The sequence below is a fragment of the Apodemus sylvaticus genome, chromosome 10 (assembly GCF_947179515.1).
Source record: "Apodemus sylvaticus chromosome 10, mApoSyl1.1, whole genome shotgun sequence".
Taxonomy (NCBI): Eukaryota; Metazoa; Chordata; class Mammalia; order Rodentia; family Muridae; genus Apodemus; species Apodemus sylvaticus.
Genome location: NC_067481.1, coordinates 81606717 through 81617084, shown reverse-complemented (window position 1 = coordinate 81617084; position 10368 = coordinate 81606717). Strand labels below are relative to the sequence as shown.

Here is a 10368-nt window from a genome sequence, read left to right as displayed (position 1 = left end):
TTGGTCTTGCTCCAAAGGGGTTCTGTTTATCTGATGAGTTCTTGTCATTCCCACTTTCGTAGTCCATGGTGCTAGGATCTGGGCCAGATTAGGCTGCGGAGGAAGCAGAGATGAAGCAGCCTGTGGACTTCTGCTGATTGGATGACTGATGTGTGCTTTGTGTGGTGGAGTGAACACTGCTGCTTTAACTTATGGAGTGCTTCTGCCCTTCAGAGCTACTCTGTCTTCTCAGTGAAAAGGCCCTTGTGCTGTGTATCGCCAAGTATCTCTCAGTCCGGCCTGTTTTCCAAAATGCCAGATGTTCTCCTAGGTCTGTTTTGTGGTAAGATAATTTGTTATTCTGTAGGTAGCTTTAGTTTTCACCATAGTAATTTTGTCCACACTGTCAGTGGCTACTGATGGAGTTGTCACACAGTAGAGAAGTAACAATGGCTTCTCCTTCCTCTCCTTGAAGAGGTGCTGGTGTGTGTGATTTGGAGTCTCTGGCTTCCAGGAGATGCTGCTCATGTCCAGTGGAGAAGAAGTCATGGGTACAGGGTCCTTGAGGCCACCATCATACCTGGATGCCTGGGAACACATCTCCATGGCCGGCAGCAGCTTGCCAAATGCTCACTGAGCCCAAGAGCATAATGAGATGTCAGACTATGGTGACTGACAGATGTTACATGAGCAACACTATCCAGGTGCTGCACATCAACAAAGCTTCCATTCAGAGGTTCTGCATGCCTGCTACAGCCTGGCTCCCAACCAGGTTGGAGGGTCCACATCTTCCCCAGGGGGCTGTGCCACAACACAGAGCTAAGTCATTATGAAAGCACGATGCCCACAGTCTACACCACACTCCTCTGGAGCACTGGCACTCCTGCTGAATTTCTTTTTCTTCCCACCCATACATGTACCCAGTCCTCCAACTGTTTATCCATTCATCCATTTTACCACCTACCTCTCTGAGACCCACAGAGCACATGCCTATCAGTGATCTCTCCACGACAATTCCATTCCACAAGGAACCTTATAGCAGAAGAGCAAATGTAAGAGCCGGGTTCTCTGCTAGACCTAGGGTTCCCACTGGGAGAATCTCTTACAAAGCATAACGATTTCTTTTCCAACCTCATTTTACCTACTCATCCTCTTGGCCATTGTCTTCAACCACCAATGGTCTTCCTTCTCTTTCTGACCAGGGAAGCCGACTTTGGCCTTGTGGCTTTAGGAGGCCGCTGTTCTTTTGTGACCTGAATGTTCAGCCAGCAATGCAAAGATCTGGCTCTATCTGTCCCTTTGCATCCTAAAGTGTCCTGATTCAGAAAGGCCCTTTTTTACCCATCTTCTTTAAAGGGTGCATTCTTCTACTTTGACTAACTACTTTATTATTCCAGCATGAAAATCTATAAGAATTCTCTTATAGAATTTCTCAGAATCTTTCGTCTTACTATTTTATAACTCACAAATTAGAGAAAATAGGCCCAAGTGGGCCTATTTTTATATTATATTTTATTAGATATATTCTGTATTTACATTTCAAATGATTTCCCTTTTCTTGGTTACCCCCCCAAACGAAAATCCCATAAGCCACCTCCCCTCTCCCTGTTCCCCAATCAACCCTCTCCCGATTCTTAGTCCTGGTATTCCCCTACACTGCAGCATCAAGTCTTTCCAGGACCAAGGGCCTCTCCTCCCTTTGGTGTCCAACAAGGACATCCTCTGCTGCCTATGAGTCTGGAGCCATGGGTAACACCATGTGTACTATCCGGTTGATGGTTTTGCCCCTGGGAGCTCTGGAAGTACTGGGTGGCTCATATCGTTGTTCCTCCTATGGAGCCATTCAGCTCCTTGGGTACTTTCTCTAGCTCTCCTATTGGATACCCTGTGCTCAGTTCAATGGCTGACTGAGAGTGTCCCCCTCTGTATTTGTCATGCACTAGCAAAGCCTCCCAGGTGACAGCTATATCCTACTCCAGTCAGCAAGTACTTGTGGGCATCGATAATGGTGTCTGGGTTTCGTAACTGTATATGGGCTGGATCACTAGGCAGGGTAGTCTCCGGATGGTCTTTCCCTCAGACTCTGCTCCACACTTTGTCTCTGTATCTCCTTTTGTGGTTATTTTGTTTCCCCTTCTAAGAAGGACCAGATTATTCATATTTTGTTCTTCCTTCTTCTTGGACATCATGAATTGACATGTGAATTGTGTCTTGGGTATTCCAAGCTTCTGGGCTAATATCCACTTATCAGTGAGTGCATACCTTGTGTGTTCTTTTGTGATTGGGCTACCTTACTTAGGATGATATTTTCCTACTAAAACTTAAAGCACACATTGTACCTCACACAATAATTGTGGGTGACTTCAACACCCCACTCTCCTTAATGGAAAATATCATCCTATTTTTATATTCTTATGGCATTTCTTCTGTTTGTTTGTTTGTTTGGTTTGGTTTCTCAAGACATGACATGTCTTCCGTTTGCCTCACTGTTTGCAGTTACTGACTGACACATAGCAGTTCTTCAGTGTTTTTGAATGAATGGGAGACAGATGCAGACTTGACCTTCCTGGTATTACTTTGAAGCTTTGTAGTGAATAGATTAGATAGGATAGGGCTAGAGAGAGGGGTCCTAATGGCAAGGTGGAGGAGCTGACCCAACGGAAACAGAGTTGAGTAGAGTCTCTTGAGCTGCACAATGAAAACAGTGGCTCTGGAGGGTGCCCTGCTACGTATGCCACAATCTCTGATAAATCAGAAGCTTAAACTAGTCACTGCAGAATTTTGTAATTACGTTGAGAAGTAATGAGGTACCAGGACCCCAGTCTTATTTTCCTCCCTGTGGGAGATTATACAATGTGAGAATTCAGGGTGTCATGGCTTCGTAGACTCTATGTCATTGTTTAATTAGCTGATTGTGGTGAACCATAGATGTAGTGTCATAATGAAACTTCTGTAAGGCAAGACCTGTGTAATGTTTAATGTAAGCATAATGTAATCCCCATAAGAGATGTCTTTGGCTTTCTTACTCTGCTAGGTATCAAAGCCAATGCAGTGTGTATGTTAGCAAGCACAGTTTTTTTTTTTTCATCTGTAAGGAGAGCTAAAACAGTAGTGGGTTTTAAAATCTGATTACTAAGATAGAGTCTCATTATGCTAGATGTCCTACCTGGTCTAGAACTTGCTATATAAATCTAGATGGCCTTGAACTGAGATCCATATGTCTCTGTCTCCTTCACTAAAATCATGCACCATCATGCCTGGCTATTTTCACTACTTTTAGCTACTCATCTATATATGTCTGAGAGTAGGTTTTTGCATAAGGTGGCTAGAGGAGGGCACTGGATCCCCTGGAGTACTGGAACCAACTGCGGTTCTCTGCAAGAGTAGCACATGGTCCTCGTTGCTGAGCCATCTCTCTAGCCCTCAGAACGTGGGGTTTACAATGAGAGGCTATGGGAAGATCAGGGATACATAGTGACCTCTACAAACAAACTCCATTTTCCCTGTTACCTTAAAGGGAGAGTCTGAATTCTCCCCGATTGGCATCTTCTATTGGATTTTTACTTTCCTTGAGTACTGCTAGACTCGAAATAGACAAAACATTGGCTGATATTTGCTTATGGTCATTTTGTCTCTTGTATTAAAAAACTGGACTTATGACTGTAATGTATTAGCTAAAAGACATTAGAAACTTTTTTGCCTCAGTTTTCAAATAAAATGTGTATAATAGCCCTTGTTTAATCGCAAGGATCATGTAAGATTGTACTAGAAATTGACATATGGTATTCAATTAATCTTCGGCATTTCATTTTTCCCTCCACATTGGTAACTATCTTCTTTCTCTTTTGAAGGTGCTCTCAGTGCCTCTGATAGCTCCTACAAGAAGGAGTGACTGAGGAACATTCTGCAAGAAATGAGTACAATGGATCTTTCTAGATTTTACAGATTTAAAACAGAATTAGTCTTTAACTCAACACTTAGGAGGCAGAGAGGCAGGCTGATTTCCTTGAGTTCCAGGCAAGCCAGAAGTACATAGGGAGACTCTGTTTCAAAAAGCAAATCAAAAACCCAAACCATTGTTTTCAAAAAGAAAAACAAAAACAGTAGGACCCTGGAGAGTTCCCTACCCTTCATTTCTTCTTTGTTGAGATGGTCTCACTCAGTAGCTGAGTATCCTGAAATAGTATTAAGTCTGTGTGGATAGAATTTTGCCATTTCTTCCAGTGCCTCCCAAATGCTGCCCCAAGGGCAACTCTGCCTAGAATGGAGTTTTTTTTTTTTTTTGTTTGTTTGTTTTTCACACAGCAAGGAAGAGGACAAGGAAAGAAAAGGCTTCAATAGTGAACTCTTTCTGTGGTCCTAAGGACTACAGTCAATTCAGCATGCCAGTAGTTTGTTTTCCCGTTAGAATTTTCCTTTTTTGAAATTAGCAAGTTCCTAGAGATTAGTCCTTTATTTCTTAAAAAGTGAAATCAAGGAAAACACTGCTTGTGTGCATGCTAGAGTTCCTGTCATGTGGTTATGGAGAATGTCTAGTACGCCGTCCTAGCTCCAGATTACGATGGCAATCTGACTAGTAGAATAGGCACCCAAAAAAAGTGTTTCAAGATTATTCTTGGAACTTTAGTTATCTTTCCCACAGAAGCCTGTTGTGCCCACACTTGGCCACAAGCAAATCCACGCCTAGAAATAACATTTATTCTAAGGATCTCTGCGCAAAGATTCTTGGGAAGTGGTTCCCCTTCTGCATTCTCCCGCTATTCCCCCCTTGGGGAGTCTTTGAAAGAACTGGCACGACTAGCGTTTCCTTCCCTTCTCCCACCTCCAAAGAACAGGCCGAGTACGGGCAGGAGCATAAACCAATCCTAAAGCGGTATTTTCCCTCCCGACCAATAAATACAGGCTCTAAGTACAGGGCGCCGCTTTTGCCATCCTTCAGCCCTCCCCTCAAACTCCTTTTAGATTCTCCACTTGACAACTCGTCTGACCAATGGGAAGTTCCTGCTCTGAGGGAGGGGGCGGGACCCAGCATGCGACAGACGGCTCCTTCTGACCAATGGGTTGACAGAAGTGAGGAAGGGGGTGGAAGGCGGAGCCAATGGCGCGGTGCCAATCACGAGCATCAGGGAAAGGGCGGGACGAGAGTGTTAGCGGGAGGGAGGGGAAGGCCTCGGGATCCCAGCCGCGCTGCCGCCGCCGCCGCCGCAGCCCGAGTCAGAGAGGGAGAAACCAGCGAGAAAATGGCGGCCGTGGCTGCTGAGGCGGCGGCGACCGCGGCGTCCCCCGGGGAAGGGGGCGCCGGCGAGGCCGAGCCGGAGCTAGAGCCCATTCCCGGCAGCGAGGCCGGCACCCCCCTCCCGGTCACGGCCACGGAGGCGGCGGTGCCGGACGGCGAGGCCGACGGGCGCCAGTCCGCCCCTCAGGCCGACGAGCAGCCGCTGCCGCCGCCACCGCCACCGCCGCCGCCGCCGCCGCCTCCGGGGGAGCTGGCCGGTAGCTCCGAGGCTGAGGAGGCGAAACCGCCTGAGCCCGCGGCTGTCCCGGTGCCGCCGCCCGAGCAGCTCCCGGCCGCCCCCGAGCAGCCGCCGGAGGACGCACCGCGGCCGCCGCCAGCTCCGGTGCTCGTGCCGCCGGCGGGCGGGGACTCAGCGGTGTCGCATCTCATCCCCGGCTCGGAGGTGCGGGTCACGCTGGACCACATCATCGAGGACGCGCTCGTCGTGTCGTTCCGCCTCGGGGAGAAGCTCTTCTCCGGGGTCCTCATGGACCTATCCAAAAGGTACCGCCGGCCCCCCGACAGCAAGCTGTCCGCTCCGCCGCGAGGGAGAGCGCGAACCCCGGCTGCTCCCACCCCGCCCTCGGGTCCTGCGCGCCGCTCTTCTCGTGGGGCGCGCTCCGCGTGGGGCAGACGCGCGCGGCCCCGACCCCAGGTGTGCAGCTGGGGACGCGCGCGGGTGCAGATGGCTGGCACACCCCGCCTCCTCATCCCTAGCCCTCTGCGACCCTCTGGCTTGCGCTCTGGGGCAGATGGGTTAATGCAAAATGCAGATGGATTCCCCAAGAGAACCGGGTGCTGGGCGGGGGTGGGGGGGGGGGGAGAGGTGCTGCTGAGGCATTTGCCTGTCCTCAAATCAACCTTTAACTTTAGCGGGGTTGAAGAAAGGGGTGTGTGCTTTGAGCTTCCCAAAAGGTTACCTGTCAGTTTTGTTAGAAGAGGAAGAGCCCCGAAGTTAATGAACCCTCTTTGCTGTTATTAAGAACTGCTGGAAATAGTTTCTCGGAGGATCACTCTTTAATAAGGAGGTACCTTTTTGCTAATTCTACTTAGAGCTTAAAGAAATACTGAAGAGGGGATGAGCCCTTTGGTTTTTGAACCTTTACTATCCAAGTGGTGGGTTTACAAAGAAATGTTCGCATGACTTTTTCTTTGGCAACGGTAGAGATTGAATCTCAAATGACTTCTGAGACTATGTTGACAGTTTAAATTTGTGTTTTGACTTGAAGGTTGAGTTCACCTACAAACCTCTCTATCTTATCCAGTGTATTTTCACCTTTTGATTTAAAATGTCCTGGGCACTGCTTTAAACAGGTAAAGAAGATAATCTGTTTTTAGTTTAGAGTTAACCTTTTTATTCTCTTCTTTTGCAGATAGGAAGTGCAGAGACTCCCACTCATGGCTCTCCATTCTGTTTCCTGCAACAGCACACACACTGGGTGTCTCACCTGTTTGGAAATGGCTTAGTGTGCTTGATTTGCCTATATATTTCTTTTCTTTTTCCTGTCCTCCCCCCCCCCAGTCCTTCCCCCCACTGCATGCTAGGCAAAGCGCTCTGCCATCTATCACACTATCACACACCCCCAGCTTTCTCCACATTTCCTTTCCTTTCCTTTTGAGACACGGTGTGGGTTAAGTCTTTCACACTTGCCTTGACCTTGCAATTATCCTGACTCAGCCTCTCCCAAGCATGGATAGGACAGACATTTCCCATCATGCCCCATACCCTGGCTTATGCTTTACTCTTAAATTCCTTGACCTCCTCCTGTCAAGACACAGGGATCTGTTTCTACCTGGAAACAGCTATTTAAAATTTACATCCGAACATGGTGGGGTGGGGTGGGGTGGAGAGTGTTATGTTGGACGACTGTTCAGTTGCTCAGTGCACTTCGTTAGTCTTCAGGGTCCTTGCTTTTATTTAGTCATTTATTTGTCGACTGACTCTGGGTTAGTGATTTCATTAGAAGCTTTCATTTTCATAATTAGAAAGCTGAATAGCTTGCTTTCTACTGGTGTTTTTGATAGCAAGAGAGACACTCTAATGTGTATGCTATTGAATCAAACAGAAGAAGAGGCCAGTGATTGTGAGAATCTGAATTTCAAATCTGCAAAAGAAAGGTGCAAAAAGGTAAGTGTTTGGAAATAGAGTGGATCATGATTTCTCATGTTGAGGTGCTCGTTCTGTCGGTTTTAGAGAATTGTCATTTTGAGTTTCGCTCTTATTTTGCTAACCTCACTTCTTGTATATAATAATTTATTTTTGTCGGAGGAGTTTTTGAAAGGACATGGAGTCTTGCTTAGTTTTGCTGGTTTGAACTCCTGGGCTCAAGGTGATCCTCTTGTTTCAGCCTTCCTCCTGTTCAGCACCCCCAGTAGCTGGGACTGCAGGCCGAGTCCTGCCTGGAGCATATATGTCCAGACTTTTTATCCAGTGTGTTCAGGTCATGGCTACACTGTATTCAACAGACACTTTAAAAAATAATTTGTATCTTGTTTGAATTGGCCACTGAATTATACTTCCTGGTAGAAAGTAACAAGAGCTCCCAGTTGAACATAGGCATTAGATCATATCAGTTAGAGTCTTTGTAACTCTAGTGATGCTATACTGTTTACATGGGAGGCAATTAAAGCTTAATTAATTTGGCCAGTTAGATTATGACTTGCAAAGATTTAAATGTATGAAAAGTTAGGTGGGTTAGTAAGTTTTCTTCCAGGCAGGAAGTAAAGAATTGTGTTTTTTGGGTTTTTTTTGCTTTTTGGTTTTTTTTTTCAGATTTAGTGCTTTTCCTGATTTTTAGCGGCTGCAGGCAGGGTGCTGCAAAGGGCCATGGGTCTTAAGCCAAGCTGAATAGTCCCTTATAGACAGGCTGCTTTGGAGAGTCAGTCTTTCTGTGACTATAGGAGAGCATATAACATAATTTTAGAAGTTGGAATTCTTGCCCTGAGATAATTGGGAGAATGTGTCAGTGTATTTGTGCTATTGTTTAGTCTTTGAGAGGGTTACTTATTGCATTTATTTACTTAGTAATTTTTTTTTCTTCTGTGAGAATTTAATCAGAGGCCTCAAACGTTTTTTTTTTTTCTTTTTGAGACAGGGTTTCTCAGTAGAGCCCTGGCTGTCCTGGAACTCACTCTGTAGATTAGGCTGGCCTCAAACTCAGAAATCCACCTGCCTCTTGCCTCCCAAGTGCTGGGATTAAAGGCATGCGCCACCATTGCCCATGGCCTCAAACATGTTAAGAATGGCTTCTACCCCTATTGTCCTTTGAGGGTAATTTGTTTGGCCAATTCACATGAGTACAAACAAGCATAATGCATAAAAATTGTATTTCTCGGTTTACTAGAAAGGTCAAACTTCACTGTTAACTGACTGTACTTTTGATGAAGACTATATCATCCTGTGACTTCATAGCTCTCTAATTTATACAAGTGAAAACATAAATGTTTTCAGCAAGGCTCTTCTCAGGGTATACACTTCCTTTAAGTAGCATAAGCTGTACCATCCCTTACTTCTAGGGGTCTTGGCCCTAAATGACATCATTATCCTAAAATGAGGGTAGTTTGAATATCTTGTTAAAAACAAGTTTTGTTTATCATAGCATTAAAAAATGCTGAATACGTTTAAGTAAGGCATAAAGTTCATTTGCTCTAGCTGTTTTATACCCATTCCTCTTAGATACTTTAGATTACTTGCTAAACTATCTGGTTATTTTGGACAATATTACTGATGAACTTTTTAGTAAGTTTTATATCATGGAATATTAGCCTGTATGTGTACACTGCCCTGCCTCAACATTTATTACAGTTTAGTCAAATGTATTAAATTATGTAACTGCCTCCATTGGTTCCTTTTAAATGAAATCCCAGGCATTTATACAGTTATGTCATCTTAGCTATTTGAACAGATGAGGGCTTTGCCAAATAACTGTAATTCCCAGAATTATAGGAATTCGAATTAGTTAATATGGTTATGGATAAGTCTAATTTTCCCATAGAAAGTCAATACTTGAAAGAATATTCTCTACATGATTTTGTTTGTTTGCCTGATTTTGAAATGGGTCTAATGTAGCCCAAGTTGGCCTTGAACTCTGGTTCTTCTTGCTTCTACTTCCCTAGTGCTAGAATCACAGGCTTGAGTCACTCTGTCTGATTTTTCTTTTTCTTTCTTTTTTTTTTCTTTTTCTTTTTTTAAGACAAGGTCTTGTGTGTAGTCTTGGCTGGCCTTATTCTAGCTGTGTAGCCCAGATTGGACTCCTCTTGACTTCTATTAGGATTATTGATATGTGCCTTGTTCAGATGGATTATTTTATTTAGTATTATCTTTAAAAAAGTTAAAAAGCTACTTTGAAATCCTGAAAAATATTTCTGAATCCCTGAATTAAGGAATCATGAAATAAGCATTGGTATGTTAAAAGGCTTGTGGCACATACATATTGTAGTTTTATAAGTATAATATTCTGTATATGGGGGACTGTTTATTAAAAATTGAAATGATTTCTTTTGAAAACTTCAGCATTTACTGTCTAGGACCTTAAATTTGTAGAACATTTACTTGTTTTTAAAGGAAATATAAACCAAGACAATGATTTCTTTTCTTTACAGAGACATGACCGTATGGTGCAATAGCCCTACTTTTGGTGGGAAAAATATACAGCCATTCTGGTGGAGCAGTGAGTAGTGGTGTCAGTAGTTTATATAAAGCTTTGAGGTTGAGGACATAGGCCCTTGAGTAGTTTTCATGAAGGCTGGGTTGAGTTGTACATTCCTAAAAACGTTTGAATTTATTGGTGGTTATATCTTAACTTGAAAGGTGCTAGAGGGCTTTGTATAGTAAGTAAAGTAGCAGATACAGAGGCAAGTGCCAGTCACTTTCTGGTCTAGACAACTTCTAGGATGCGCTGTGCTGTGCTGTGCTGTACTGTACTGTGTGACTTCCTCTATTGCATGTTGCTTTAATGTCACTGTTTCCGTGGGCAGGCATAATTAGTTGTTGGTAAATAAAAATCTAGTTTGAATCTGAGCACAAAGAATTGTGGGGTTTTTTTTGTTTTTTTGTTTTTTTGCTTAGAGACAGTTTTTCTGTGTAGCCCTGGCTGGCCTGTAGTTTGCACTTT

The 10368-nt window shown here is 44.4% G+C and overlaps 1 protein-coding gene across 9 annotated transcripts in view; it reads left to right on the top strand.

Moving 5' to 3' along the window:
- The first annotated feature begins 5111 nt into the window (after positions 1-5111).
- Positions 5112-10368, top strand: part of Pwwp2a (PWWP domain containing 2A) — a 37170-nt gene continuing 31913 nt past the window's right edge. For 5 of the 9 annotated variants that reach the window (XR_007979673.1, XR_007979674.1, XM_052193903.1 and 2 more), the window contains exon 1: positions 5112-5758. Coding sequence is in view for 4 of the 9 variants with exons in the window: in XM_052193903.1 (XP_052049863.1) it covers positions 5220-5758 (539 nt within the window). In the remaining 5 variants the exon portion in view is untranslated. Of the gene's footprint in view, positions 5759-6098; positions 6283-6627; positions 7383-9856; positions 9937-10368 lie in introns of those variants that run through there. The other 4 variants (XM_052193904.1, XM_052193905.1, XM_052193906.1 and 1 more) reach the window with 4 other exon arrangements.